Genomic DNA, 16056 nt, shown 5'->3' with positions numbered 1-16056 from the left:
CACCGGTAACACTATCGCAATTGTGGACACCTATAGAGGCAGCATGGCTCAATATTTCTACAGGTGACTTCCAACGACTTGAGTCCATGGCACGTCGAGTTGCTGCGCTACGCCGGGAAAAAGGAAATCCGACACGATATTAGAAGGTATCTCATGAATTTTGTTACCTTAGTGTAAATCTATGCGTTAGGCTTTCAATTATTTTTGGGTGTTTTCCGGTTTCTTTTGCGGTTGCGAAAGAAACGTGGAGTCTTAATCTCAGAGACAAGCAGCGTACTACTCGATTTGAGCTTCGGTGCTAGTGCAGAATACTGCACCTAAAATAGACAGAAAGAAGAACTAATGTGTCCATTGCGGAGAAACTCACTTTCTTCTTGCGTCAACCCAAAGTATCTCTAGTCCTTTGGCCCTATTGAGAGAAGAAATGGAAAAAATCTCGAAAAAAGTAATCATGGAAGATAAGATCGAGAGCACGAGATCAAGTGGGAGCACAGTGAGCAGGTAGACAGACAAGAAGACCTCCAGTCTGCGTCTTCAGCAGGTTCTAAGAGAAGCTAGTAACCGTCTGGGATGGATACACTTGATTCGTGTGGTCAGCACGCTCAGCAAAGAGCACAACGACTCTTGATGATGGTAAGATCTACCTAGTTATTGTAATTAAATGTAAATTTAGTGGAATGGAATTGTGTGATGTATAGGAATTAACATACTTTTGTTAATTCGTAAATAATATTTTAATCTGATAATTAAAAAAGAGTCTTGATCGCAGATTTCTTTTAATCGAAGTGACCGGTCTCAATCCTTAAGGATCATCTTCAGACTCCAGGAAGATGATCCTTAAGGATTGAAACCAGTCACTTCGATTAAAAGAAATTTGCGATCAAGACTCTTTTTTAATTATCGTATTAATATAAGAATGGAAGAAACACGTATTACAAAGAAAATTTTTAATTACGTTAGTAAGCTGAAAAACACTGTAGGATGGATAGAACCAGTAAAGAAAGACGCCAACAAAATAGGTGTTACAGAAGAAATAATACGTGACAGGAATAACTTGAGGCTACTTATAGAAAACACAAACTATGAAGAAGATGCGCCAAAACCTCGACCCAAGAGAGTGTGGACAGATGAGCAGAGACGAGCAGTTGGCGAGAAAATGAAGAAGTACTGGGAAGAACGGAAGAAAAAGAAACACCATAAGTCTTAAGTTGTATGCGGTCCATAGCTGGCCAAATTCATGATAAAAAAAATAAGATCGCTGATAATGTTTTCAAAAATTGTATATTTTACTCTGTCTGACGACACGCCTATCGTCATATCACGTCAACTGAGGTGCAGCTTCACGGTTAGGAATTGAGTATGAAAACTTACTTTGATTCACTTCTTGATAACAGAGCATAGTGGCGAACGTGGATAATGGAACGTAGTCGAATTAAATCGGGTGATGCTGAGGGTATTAGATTAGGAAATGAGACGATTAAAGTAGTAAAGGAGTTTTGCTATTTGGGGAGCAAAATAACTGATGATGGACGAAGTAGAGAGGATATAAAATGTAGACTGGCAATGGCAAGGAAAGCGTTTCTGAAGAAGAGAAATTTATTAACATCGAGTATAGATTTAAGTGTCAGGAAGTCGTTTCTGAAAGTATTTGTCTGGATTATAGCCTTGTATGGAAGTGAAACGTGGACGATAAATAGTTTAGACAAGACGAGAATAGAAGCTTTTGAAATGTGGTGTTACAGAAGAATGCTGAAGATTAGATGAGTAGATCACATAACTAATGAGGAGGTACTGAACAGAATTGGAGAGAACAGGAGTTTCTGGCACAACTTGACTAGAAGAAGGGATCGGTTGGTAGGGCATGTTCTGAGACATCACGTGATCATCAATTTAGTACTGGAGGGCAGCGCGGAGGGTAAAACTCGAAGATGGAGACCAAGAGATGAATACACTAAACAGATTCAGAAGGATGTAGGTTGCAGTAAGTACTGGGAGATGAAGAAGCTTGCACAGGATAGAGTAGCATGGAGAGCTGCATCAAACCAGTCTCAGGACTGAAGACCACAACAACATTCCAGCATAACCCGTTGCCTTGTAAAAAGGCCAAATGATCCTGCATATAGAATTATGAATTATGAATTATGTGTTGATACATACTCAGAACGGATTCAGAAAATATCATGCTTTTGAAACACAGCGAGTCCTCTATCTTCATTATATAATAGGTGTTGCCGACAGGGATATCAAACTGATTCCATGTTTCTAGATTTCAAAATGCTTTTGATACTATTCCTCACAAGCGGCTTCTAATGAGATTGCGTGCCCTTCGGAGTATCGCCTCTGTGTGCGACTGGGTTTGTGATTTACTGTCAGAAAGGTCACAGTTCATAGTAATCGACTTAAAGTCATCGAGTAAACAGGAGTGATAACTGGCATTCCCCAAGGAAGTGTTAGGGTCGCTTCTTATCTACGTATACAAATGATTTAGGAGACAATCTGAACAGCCATCTTGGATTGTTAGCAGATGATGCTGTCGTTTGCCGTCTGGTAAAGCCATCAGAAGATCGAAACCAACTGCAAAATTATATAGACGTGTTGTCCGTATGACCCTAGTTAATGAAAAGTGTGAAAGAAGCCGTTAAATTTCGGTTACACGATAAATCACACAAATCTAAAGACTGTCAATTCAACTCAATACATAGGGATAACAATTACGAACAACTTAATTTGGAACGATCACATAGATAATTCCTGGGGCAGGCGAACCATAGAGTGCGTTTTATTGGTAGGACACTTAGAAGGTGCAACAAGTGCACTAAAGAGACCGTCAGCATTACTCTCGTCTGACATTTACTAGACTAGTGCGCGGGGGCTGCGCGTTTTGTATTAACGCGAAATAGGGGCGAGAGTGTTATGGATATGATACCCGAGCTGGGGAGGCAATCATTAAAACAAAGTCGTTTTTCGTTTCGGTGATATCTTTTCATGAAATTTCTATCTACAACTTTCTCCTTCGAATGTGGAAATATTTTGTTGACGCCCATCTACAAATGGAGAACGTTTAGTGTAATGAAATAAGGGAAATCAGAGCTCGCACGGAAATACGAGTATTTAAGTGTCCGTGTTTCGTGTACGCTTTTAGAGCATGGAACAGTAGGAAACAGAGAGGAAGTCATTCGATGAACCTTCTGCCAGGCACTTAAGTGTGAATTGCAGAGAGGTCATGCAGATGCAGATGATCGGCGAAAGAAGGAAGTACAAAAATGTTCAGGGGGTACGTCGGGAATACAGCAATATATTCCCTTCGGGAATGAAATACATAGGAAGTGTAGGGGAGCCAAGGCGTATTGGCTGCAGGAAAGACGTGAAGAAATCGAAAAAGAAAAAATGGTCAGAAGGACTTACTCAGCAAACTCAAAATCAGCTTCGGCGAAATGAAAAGCAAGAGTGCAATTGGAATTCCTCTGTTGAACGCAGAGGAGAGAGTGGGTAGATGGAAAGAGTACACTGAACGCCTCTATGAAGGAGAGGAATTGTATGGTGACCTGTATGTATGATGAGAATTTAGAGTCGATGTAGAAGACAGGATATCCAGTATTAGAGTCAGCATTTAAAAGAGCTCTGGGAGACTTGAGATCGAATAAGGGAGAAGGTATAGATAATATTCTATGGGAATTTCTAAAATCATTGGGGGAAGCTGCATTAAACTACTAAACTACTGTTCAAGTTGGTGTGTACAATCTGTATCAGTTGATACATACCACCAGATCTTCAGATAAATTTCATCCACACAGTTCCGAAGATAGCAAGAGCTGATAAGTGCGAGAATTATTGCACAGTCAGATTAACAGTTCGTGCATCCAAGCTGTTGACAAGGGTAATATACACAAGAACATAAAAAATAATTGAGGATCAGAGAGGCAGATTTGACTTGCTGCTTAATAATGGAAGCAAGACTGAAGAAAAATCGAGACACGCTCATAGGATTTGTCAACCTGGGAAAAGCGCTCAGCAATGTAAAACGGTGAAGATCTTAGAAATTCTGAGAAAAGTAGGGGTAAGCTATTGGGAAAGACGACTAAGTTACAATGCGTACAACAATCAAGAGGTAATATATGAAGCGATGCAGTCTTTGGCCTCTACTATTTAGTCTACAAATCTAAAAAGCAATAACGAAAATAAAAATTTGAAGAATATCAATAAGATCTGCTAATAACATTGCTTTCCTCAGTGAAAGTGAAGAATTACAGGGTCTGCTGAATGGAATAAACAGTCTAAAAGTGCAAAATATAGACTGAGGGTAAACCGTAGAATGACTAAAGTAACGATAACTAGCAGAAATGCAAATAGCGAGATGCTTAACATCAAAAGCCGAAATCATGACGTAGAGAGAGTTAAGGTCCGTAATCAGGAAGTAGACAAAGTTAAGGAAGCCTGCTGCGTTGTAAGCAAAAAGATCCATGACGCATGCTGGAGCAAGTATCTCGACAATCGGCTTCGGACGATTAGGGGCATAACCATTAACCTAGAAAAACTTGCTCATCGTCCTGATCCTTTACGCTCAAGGGATGTCAAAGGGTCACCGTGAATTTTCTGCAATCCGGCGTCATGCCAATGTTATATGAAGGGCATTTGGTTAGCACACCTCTCTCCCAGCCGTTTTGTCAACTTCCCATACCTTCGAGCGACTACATTGAGGTGCAAAAAGTCATGGGATACCCCATAATACCGAATTGGACCTCCTTTTGCCCGGCGTAGTGCAGTAGATCGATGTGTTGTGGAGTCAACAAGTCGTTGGAAGCCTCTTGAAGAATAGTGAACGATGCTCCCTCTACAGCCGTCTGTTGTTGTTGTTGTTGTTGTTGTTGTGGTCTTCAGTCCAGAGACTGGTTTGATGCAGCTCTCCATGCTACTCTATCCTGTGCAAGCCTCTTCATCTCCCAGTTCCTGCTGCAACCTACATCCTTCTGAATCTGTTTAGTGTATTCATCTCTTGGTCTCCCTCTACGATTTTCACCCTCCATGCTTCCCTCCAATACTAAATTGGTGATCCCGTGATGTAACAGAACATGCCCTACCAACCGATCCCTCCTTCTCGTCAAGTTGTGCCACAAACTCCTCTTCTCTCCAATTCTATTCAGTACCTCCTCATTAGTTATGTGATCTACTCATCTAATCTTCAGCAGTCTTCTGTAACACCACATTTCAAAAGCTTCTATTCTCGTCTTGTCTAAACTATTTATCGTCCACGTTTCACTTCCATAGAAGGCTATACTCCTTACAAATACTTTCAGAAACGACTTCCTGACGCTTAAATCTATACTCGATGTTAACAAAATTCTCTTCTTCAGAAACGCTTTCCTTGCAATTGACAGTCTACATTTTATATCCTCTCTACTTAGACCATCATCGGTTATTTTGCTCCCCAAATAGCAAAACTCCTTTACTACTTTAAGCGTCTCATTTCCTAATCTAATTGCCGCAGCATCACCCGATTTAATTCGACTACATTCCATTATCCTCGTTTTGCTTTTGTTGATGTTCATCCTATACCCCCCTTTCAAGACACTGTCTATTCCGTTCAACTGCTATTCCAGGTCCTTTGCTGTCTCTGACAGAATTACAATGTCATCGGCGGACCTCAAAGTTTTTATTTCTTCTCCATGTTTTTTAATTCCTACTCCGAATTTTTCTTTTGTTTCCTTCACAGCTGGCTCAATATACAGATTGAATAACATCGGGGAGAGGCTACAACCCTGTCTCACTCCCTTCCCAACCACTGCTTCCCTTTCATGCCGCTCGACTCTTGTAACTGCCATCTGGTTTCTGTACAAATTGTAAATAGCCTTTCGCTCACTGTATTTTACCCCTGCCACCTTCAGAATTAAAAAGGGAGTATTCCAGTCAACGTTGTCAAAAGCTTTCTCTAAGCCTACAAATGTAGAAACATAGGTTTGCCTTTCCTTAATCTATTTTCTAAGATAAATCGTAGGGTCAGTATTGCCTCAGGTGTTCCCATATTTCTACGGAATCGAAATTGATCTACCCCGAGGTTGGCTTCTACCAGTTTTTCCATTCGTCTGTAAAAAATTCGTGTTAGTATTTTGCAGCCGTGGCTTATTAAACTGATAGTTCGGTAATTTTCACATCTGTCAATTCCTGCTGTCTTTGAGATTCGATTTATTATATTCTTCTTGAAGTCTGAGGGTATTTCGCCTGCCTCATACATCTTGATCACTAGATAGTAGAGTTCTGTGAGGCCTGGCTCTCCCAGCGCTTCACGCAGTATCATATCTCCTATTTCATATTTTTATGAATAATGAATTCCCTAACGATAGCCGAAATGCGTCTAGCTCCAACTACCATTCCGCTTTCAATGTCTATTACTTCCCATCGTGCGGTCATATTCATGTCGGAAACCTTTTCACACGAATCACGTGAGTAGAAACGACAACTCCGCCAGTGCACTGTCCGTTTATACCATGTGTACGCGATTTTACCGCCATCTGTATATGTGCATCTCACAGTACCATGGCTTTTGCCATCTCATACCACTTCTCAATTAAGTACCCTTTCAGTTGGCATCGTGGGGCTGTGTGCACCGTGTACCAGTCTTCCCACCAAGGAAAAATTCTTTGCAGTATTGGGTATCGAACCAGTGTCCTCCACATGGCAGCAATCTGTTCTGAATACTCAGCTACCGTGTAAGCTTATTTGTCCGTCACTGACATAGAAGACCCCAAACTTTCTTTCCTTCCCATCTTGGCAAGCTGTGCAGTGACTAGAGTACATGTAAAGCTTACTGGGACAGGGTAAATGTTATCTACAATGAAGTAAATAATTCCGTTGTAATATTGGCATTTGAATTTGATATCCCCCACAAATTTATAAAAAAAATGTGAATTTCTTTGTCCACCCACACACTCCTGAGAATGGCACATTAACAATTTGCAATTACGCGCCCCTATACCGGCAGCTGCGCTGATAAATACTCGGCATCTCGCAAGGACAACTACCAGATCAGGAATTTAGGTACGTTGCTGGGAGTGGTTAAGCGTTGGTGAAAATTCGCTTCTGAGCACACAAGGAGCTCTAACCGCAGAACTCTGCACGGAACACGCGTTGGTGCAGTGCTGCGATACAGACCGTATATCTCCCTTCGAAGACGATGGGCCTAGACGCCGTCTCCAAGTCCGTACCGCTCGATGGCTGAAGGCGAAGTCCCCTTCTCCACAATTCTCTCGTCTCCCACGCGTACGAAAGCGAGGCGGAAGAATACTCAGTTTCGGCCAATGTCGAACGCTCTATCATCGCCGAAACGCCTCCACTAAGATCTACCCGATGATCGAGTAGGTCATAACGCCCCTAGGCAAACTAAATTCCCATCGCCGCCATGTGTTGCCCAGCACAGGTGGCTCCGGATGCAGGACTATCCCCAAAAGCTCCGTATTGTCCCGCGTTTCCCGTGACCGCTACCTGCCGGCCACGGCGGTCGAGCGAGCTGCGGCCAGCTGCAGACTCATATACCACAATTCTCAACTTCCGTTACTTTCACCAACGCTCTAAGTTAGCGACTTAATCATGCAGACATGGAGGGAGTAGTGCTCGAGAGTGCCTCATATTTATCGTAATTCAATAGAGTCATGATCTGATGCCCTTGCCAGTCCCTTTATTATTAATACTAATGTTGGTAAGCTAACGTGTAAGTGCCCATGTCCTGGCACCTTACAACGGAGGCGGACTCATTTAGTAGTATCTGCCAACAAACTTCAGTTTATTGAGACTTTTGGTTTTGTTCCTTCTGGGAGGAGCACACCACAGAACTGCTGAAGCGTCTAAACAAATCTCTGTTTGCAATGCGAATTTTGTCAGACATAGGGGATATAAAAATGAAAAAGCTGGCATACTATGCTTACTTTCATTCCATAATGTCATATGGGATTATTTTTTGGGGTAATTCATCAAGCCAAGCTAAAGTTTTCCGGGCACAAAAACGTGCAGTAAGAGTTATATGTGGTGTGAACTCAAGAACAATCTGCACAAGCCTGTTAAGGGAACTAGGGATTCTAACTACTGCTTCCCAATATATTTATTCCTTAATGAAATTTGTCATTAAAAATATATCACTTTTTCAAACCGACAGCTCAATTCATGGAATCAATACTAGAAATAAGAATAATCTTCACAAGGATTTAAAGTCACTTAGTCTTGTACAAAAAGGTGTGCATTATTCAGGAACACACATTTTCAATAACTTGCCAGCAGCCATAAAAAGCTTAACATCCAATGAAATTCAGTTTAAGAGAAGCCTAAAGGATTTATGGGTGGCCAACTCCTTCAACTCCATTGATGAATTTCTCAGTAAAACCAACTGATTTATTCCTGGAAATGGAAAAAAGAACACATTGACACCGGTGTGTCAGACCCACCATACTTGCTCCGGACACTGCGAGAGGGCTGTACAAGCAATGATCACACGCACGGCGCAGCGGACACACCAGGAACCGCGGTGTTGGCCGTCGAATGGCGCTAGCTGCGCAGCATTTGTGCACCGCCGCCGTCAGTGACAGCCAGTTTGCCGTGGCATACGGAGCTCCATCGCAGTCTTTAACACTGGTAGCATGCCGCGACAGCGTGGACGTGAACCGTATGTGCAGTTGACGGACTTTGAGCGAGGGCGTATAGTGGGCATGCGGGAGGCCGGGTGGACGTACCGCCGAATTGCTCAACACGTGGGGCGTGAGGTCTCCACAGTACATCGATGTTGTCGCCAGTGGTCGGCGGAAGGTGCACGTGCCCGTCGACCTGGGACCGGACCGCAGCGACGCACGGATGCACGCCAAGACCGTAGGATCCTACGCAGTGCCGTAGGGGACCGCACCGCCACTTCCCAGCAAATTAGGGACACTGTTGCTCCTGGGGTATCGGCGAGGACCATTCGCAACCGTCTCCATGAAGCTGGGCTACGGTCCCGCACACCGTTAGGCCGTCTTCCGCTCACGCCCCAACATCGTGCAGCCCGCCTCCAGTGGTGTCGCGACAGGCGTGAATGGAGGGACGAATGGAGACGTGTCGTCTTCAGCGATGAGAGTCGCTTCTGCCTTGGTGCCAATGATGGTCGTATGCGTGTTTGGCGCCGTGCAGGTGAGCGCCACAATCAGGACTGCATACGACCGAGGCACACAGGGCCAACACCCGGCATCATGGTGTGGGGAGCGATCTCCTACACTGGCCGTACACCACTGGTGATCGTCGAGGGGACACTGAATAGTGCACGGTACATCCAAACCGTCATCGAACCCATCGTTCTACCATTCCTAGACCGGCAAGGGAACTTGCTGTTCCAACAGGACAATGCACGTCCGCATGTATCCCGTGCCACCCAACGTGCTCTAGAAGGTGTAAGTCAACTACCCTGGCCAGCAAGATCTCCGGATCTGTCCCCCATTGAGCATGTTTGGGACTGGATGAAGCGTCGTCTCACGCGGTCTGCACGTCCAGCACGAACGCTGGTCCAACTGAGGCGCCAGGTGGAAATGGCATGGCAAGCCGTTCCACAGGACTACATCCAGCATCTCTACGATCGTCTCCATGGGAGAATAGCAGCCTGCATTGCTGCGAAAGGTGGATATACACTGTACTAGTGCCGACATTGTGCATGCTCTGTTGCCTGTGTCTATGTGCCTGTGGTTCTGTCAGTGTGATCATGTGATGTATCTGACCCCAGGAATGTGTCAATATAGTTTCCCCTTCCTGGGACAATGAATTCACGGTGTTCTTATTTCAATTTCCAGGAGTGTATATATAGACTCCTGGAAATTGAAATAAGAACACCGTGAATTCATTGTCCCAGGAAGGGGAAACTATATTGACACATTCCTGGGGTCAGATACATCACATGATCACACTGACAGAACCACAGGCACATAGACACAGGCAACAGAGCATGCACAATGTCGGCACTAGTACAGTGTATATCCACCTTTCGCAGCAATGCAGGCTGTTATTCTCCCATGGAGACGATCGTAGAGATGCTGGATGTAGTCCTGTGGAACGGCTTGCCATGCCATTTCCACCTGGCGCCTCAGTTGGACCAGCGTTCGTGCTGGACGTGCAGACCGCGTGAGACGACGCTTCATCCAGTCCCAAACATGCTCAATGGGGGACAGATCCGGAGATCTTGCTGGCCAGGGTAGTTGACTTACACCTTCTAGAGCACGTTGGGTGGCACGGGATACATGCGGACGTGCATTGTCCTGTTGGAACAGCAAGTTCCCTTGCCGGTCTAGGAATGGTAGAACGATGGGTTCGATGACGGTTTGGATGTACCGTGCACTATTCAGTGTCCCCTCGACGATCACCAGTGGTGTACGGCCAGTGTAGGAGATCGCTCCCCACACCATGATGCCGGATGTTGGCCCTGTGTGCCTCGGTCGTATGCAGTCCTGATTGTGGCGCTCACCTGCACGGCGCCAAACCGCATACGACCATCATTGGCACCAAGGCAGAAGCGACTCTCATCGCTGAAGACGACACGTCTCCATTCGTCCCTCCATTCACGCCTGTCGCGACACCACTGGAGGCGGGCTGCACGATGTTGGGGCGTGAGCGGAAGACGGCCTAACGGTGTGCGGGACCGTAGCCCAGCCTCATGGAGACGGTTGCGAATGGTCCTCGCCGATACCCCAGGAGCAACAGTGTCCCTAATTTGCTGGGAAGTGGCGGTGCGGTCCCCTACGGCACTGCGTAGGATCCTACGGTCTTGGCGTGCATCCGTGCGTCGCTGCGGTCCGGTCCCAGGTCGACGGGCACGTGCACCTTCCGCCGACCACTGGCGACAACATCGATGTACTGTGGAGACCTCACGCCCCACGTGTTGAGCAATTCGGCGGTACGTCCACCCGGCCTCCCGCATGCCCACTATACGCCCTCACTCAAAGTCCGTCAACTGCACATACGGTTCACGTCCACGCTGTCGCGGCATGCTACCAGTGTTAAAGACTGCGATGGAGCTCCGTATGCTACGGCAAACTGGCTGACACTGACGGCGGCGGTGCACAAATGCTGCGCAGCTAGCGCCATTCGACGGCCAACACCGCGGTTCCTGGTGTGTCCGCTGTGCCGTGCGTGTGATCATTGCTTGTACAGCCCTCTCGCAGTGTCCGGAGCAAGTATGGTGGGTCTGACACACCGGTGTCAATGTGTTCTTTTTTCCATTTCCAGGAGTGTATATATATAAACAATATAACTTCTGCACAATTTCAGTGCAGTAATGTGTTCATCGTAAATAAGTATTATAGTAGTTTTATTAGATGTTTATACCTTATAAATAAATAAAAAACATTTTTATTTTAAATTCAGTGCATTAGTATTTGTAAAATGACTTTCATATAGTGTTCATTAAAAAATGACGATCATTTGGGACCTGTGGAATGGTACATTAGCTTATTTGTTTTAGTTGTAAATATTTGTCATGTATTGTTGTTTTTCTGACATGTTCCACATCCTGGATGGAGGACCTCCTCACTACGGATCAATTGGAATGAAAGTAAATCTACTCTAATCTAATCTGATGCCTGAAGTATTTCCAAATAACGTATTTGCAACATTAATGGTAAAGTAAGATATCATTCTTTTTAAGTACATTGTATAATAAAAATTGAGGGCAGTGAATGGTACCTTACTAATCAAAATGGATTAGTCTTCAAGTTATAGATAGCTTACTAATGTATTGAGATATATGACACTACAGTAGTAATATGTATACAGTGTAACTCTTTGTCATTAGGTAGAACATACATGTCATCTGTAATCAGTTCCATTCTCTAAATATTTCGTTAGCTTACCTGAGGATTAGTTGGTCAAACAGATCAAATACGCCGTAAATGAAATAACGTAACCAGAAGGTTCGAAAAATAGCTCTCGCTAAACTCGGTTTTGTGCCCTTCTCCTTAGCACGGATAAGTTCCTCATCCCACGACCTGAAACAAAGATTATTAGCATAAGTAACGAAAGTGTTGCTCTTCCTGGGTTGTGCATTCATCACACTTATGATACCTACAACTGAGTATGTGGCAACATGTAAAGAGAAACTTACTTTTGCAACCTGTCTCCCAGTTTATCTGTGGCATCCCTGTCCAGTCTGTCGAACAGATCGTCTTCTGTCAAGTTTCGTTTCCATACAATTTTCCGCATCCACCTATGAAGAAAATGAAACACTTTCAAATCAAAATTTCTTTTAATAATGGTTATGTGAAGAAACATACAAATACTGGCGAACTGAAAAGAAATCCGAAGTAGAATGAATAAGTACTATTCTGTAGCAGGTCTCAAGAGTTAACTTCTCAGTCAGTTACAAGTTCGAAACTAAGTGATGTAAACTGGCTGGACGTCTTGCAACATTTTGTTCATCATTCATTACTTGGCTGATAGATGGCTCATATTTGGACTACCTAAACTCAGAGAACAGAAGAGAAGGCTAATGTCTTTAATAGCATACTACATAACACACACGCAAACAGAGAGGCTGACTGATACGTGTATGTATACTTAGTCAGCAATCTCAACTTGCTGACTAAGTATTTTGCTTTTTGAATAGAGTATTGAGTACCTGGAATTAACAAATCACAACTTGGTTACTAAACACTTTTTGTTGTTCGAACAAGTCACAACTTTTTAGAACAAGTTTCAGCTTTATTAGTCGGCAACTTAAGAGTGAATTTGTTACAATTTTTTGCAAACAAGGGTGACTTATGGGGTACTTTGTTACTATTTTGTGTAACAGTGGTGATGTCTACAGTTTTTTGTTAGAATTGTATGTGACAATGATGATTTATGGGACTATTGTTACTTTTTGTATAACAACATATATGTTTCGTGCAGTTTATTACAGTTTCATGTAACAGTGGTTATGTATATGGTAATTTGTTGCAATTTTGTTTGTAGCTTAGGACTATATTTGAGATCCAGTAGCTGACACCTGCTGGCAGGTTGCAGAAAATACGTTGTTAGCTTCCGCCATTAGAATATAGTTTTAAGACCCAGTACCTGACTCCCGTTGATAGTTTGTGGCACAGATTATAGAGCTGGAATGCCATTTGAGATTCCACAGCTGATACCTACCGTCAGCACATCATTATCCTTGATTGCAAAATAAAACCATATGTTCAAGGTAATAACAGTCACCATGATTAAAAATCTATGACAGTGACCATGTCAGTTGGCCAACATAGCCCCACAATGGCATCTGGAGTAATGGCAGTCACTCAGTCTCAGTAGTGTCTGGGATAATGGCAGTCATCATATGGTAAATGACCTACATCACTCCACAATAGTATCTGGGATAATAATTGTCTCTTTCGTTGGGCACACGACAGCTGTATGTAGCACTGTACAGTTTCCAGCACTGCGAAGGGGGGAAACTGATTACTGCATTGCTTTTCCCTAATTTTCAGACACTGAAACATATAGTACTGATTTTATATAAACTAAGAATGTTTGACAAATAATCCGACCATCATCGCCACATTAGTATCATCATGTGTACACATCATATGGGGCAATTTGTTACAGTTCTTGTAACAGTGGTGATATAGGGAATATTTTGTCACAGTTTTCCCGTAACTATCGATTTAAGAAGTAATTTGTTATAATTTCTGCTGTAATATGTCGAAGTATGGAGTAGTTCGTTACAATTTTCCTATAATATGATGTCGTATGGTGGAATTTGTTAGAAATTTGGTGTTGATGTTACAATATTCCTATAACAAGGGAAGTTTGTTACAATTTCGTGTTACAATAGCGATGTATGAATGAATTTATTAAAATTTTGCTGTAACATAGAGATTTATGAGACAATTACTTACAATTTTCCTGTAATGTGAAGATGTATGAGGTAATTTGTTACAATTTTGTTGTAAAATTATAATGTATGGGACAAAGTGTCATTGTGATAGTATAAGATAAGCATTATCAACAGAAAATAACAAATGTTTTGTACATGGGGCTATTTTTTACAACTGTACTGTAATATAGCGATGTATGGGGTAATTTGTTGCAGTTTTGCTGTAACATAGCCATTTATACAGCTATATGTTACAATTTTGCTTAACATGACGCAGTTTCTTACAATTTTGATGGAACACATCGATGTATGGGGACCTTATTACAGTTCTGCTATAATTCTGCTATAACAGGAGCATTTTGTTATAATTTTCTGTGACATGATAAAGTATGGCGTAATTTGTTTCAATTTTGCTATAACGCAATGATATATGCGGTGATTTCTTAGAATTTTGTTGGAGCATACGATGTATCTACATCTATATCTACATGGTTATTCGCAGATCACAATTAAGAGCCTGGCTGAAGGTTCATCGAACTAACTTCAAGCCTCTACTGTTCTCTCTCTACTATACCTGTAGTATCTTCTAAGCTTTCTGCCGATAAATCGTAGTCGTTGGCTTGCTTTGCCCACGATATTATCTCTGTGATTGTTCCAATTTAAGTTTTCATAATTGTATTTCCTAAGTATGTAGTTGATTTGTCTGATTTATCGTGTGGCTGAAATTTAACAGATTCCTTTTATTATTCATTTGGATGACTTCACAGATTTGATTATTTAGAGACAATTGCCACTTATTGCACCACACAGACATCTTGTCTAAATCATTTTGCAATTCGTTTTGATCAGCTGATGACTTTACAAGACTGTAAATGAAAGTATCATCTGCAATCGATCTGGCTGCCCGGATTGTTTCCCAAATCGTCATTATTCATATAGATCAGGGACAGCAGAGGACCTATAATTCTTCCTTGGCAAATGCCACATATCATTTCTGTTTTACCTAATGACTTTCATTCCATTACTGCGGATTGTGACCTTTCTGACAGGAAATCGTGAACCTAGTCACACAAATGAGACGATATTATGTAGGCACAGTAACAAAAACAAAGGAAGAGGTAGATAAATTTTGGGACCTTCTAGAAAAAACTGTGAACAGAGTAAATAAAAAGACCGTAAAAATCTTATTGGGAGATTTCAATGCTCAGTTGGGAAAAGAAAGGAAATACAAAGATATAATTGGAAAATGGAGTCCACATAAATTTACGAACAAAAACGGTCAAAGACTTGTAGAACTCTGCAGAGAACACAACCTTATATCTAAATCAACATACTTTAAGAGGAAGCCAAGTAAACTTAAACCATGGAAACATCCAGACTGGAGGAAGGGCGAGTGGCAGCTAGACCATGTCTGTATGGACAAACATTTTCATAAGGAGATCCACAATGTTAAAATACTGACAGGAGTAGGCAAAGGCTCCTACGATTATATGGTTAAAATTAAAATCAAATTCACTCCGTTAAAGAAGAGGACCAGAAAAACTAATAAAATAAAAAGGAGGTTTGACCCACATCAGCTAATTAAAAAAATAAGTACCAACAAATAACACAAACCATCTAATTAACAGATGATCTAGAACAACTAGTGCCTAATCTTAAAAAAGAAGCAGAGAATCTTGCTCCCTTGAACCCACGAAGGAAACATGCATGGTGGACATCAGAATGTGACAAATTCCATGAAGATAGACACCAAGCATGGTTAAAGTTTCAAACACATAAAACTGAAAAAAAATGCCATCAACCTAAAAAAATGAAAGAAAAAAATTCACTCAAAATATTAGAAGAATCAAGAGAGGATTTCATAAAGACATTATAAACTCTATAGAAGGTAATTATCATAAAACCAACTCCAGGGACTACTATAAAATCTTTGGGAAACAACTACAACAACATGAGGCCCCTACACTAACACTGAAAGATGAAGATGGAAGAATGACACACAGTAACAAGGAAAATGCAGAAATCATGGCAAAAGCATTTAACAAACTTATGAATTGCGAGGAACCCAAAGAACCCTTACAAATCAACATAAATACCCCAATACAAACCAAACCTGACAAACTAGACCCTCCAACTCTCCAAGAAGTAAAAAAAATTGTTAAAGAACAAAAAAATTATAAGGCATGTGGAGAAGATCAGGTTTTTGTTGAAAT

General features: G+C 42.2%; 1 protein-coding gene across 1 annotated transcript in view; it reads right to left on the bottom strand.

The window, feature by feature from the left end:
• LOC126234406 (ATP-binding cassette sub-family C member 4-like) overlaps positions 1–16056 on the bottom strand; it is a 123763-nt gene that overhangs the window by 91793 nt on the left and 15914 nt on the right. Inside the window, exons 2-3 of the mRNA XM_049943095.1 lie at positions 12098–12199; positions 11847–11981 (exon numbers count right to left, since the gene is read on the bottom strand). Of these exons, the coding sequence (XP_049799052.1) occupies positions 11847–11981; positions 12098–12199 (237 nt within the window). The remainder of the gene's footprint in view (positions 1–11846; positions 11982–12097; positions 12200–16056) is intronic.

This window comes from Schistocerca nitens, chromosome 2 (genome assembly GCF_023898315.1).
Source record: "Schistocerca nitens isolate TAMUIC-IGC-003100 chromosome 2, iqSchNite1.1, whole genome shotgun sequence".
NCBI lineage: Eukaryota > Metazoa > Arthropoda > Insecta > Orthoptera > Acrididae > Schistocerca > Schistocerca nitens.
The sequence above is the reverse complement of the archived record's forward strand: the minus strand, read 5'-3'. Positions and strand labels throughout refer to the sequence as shown.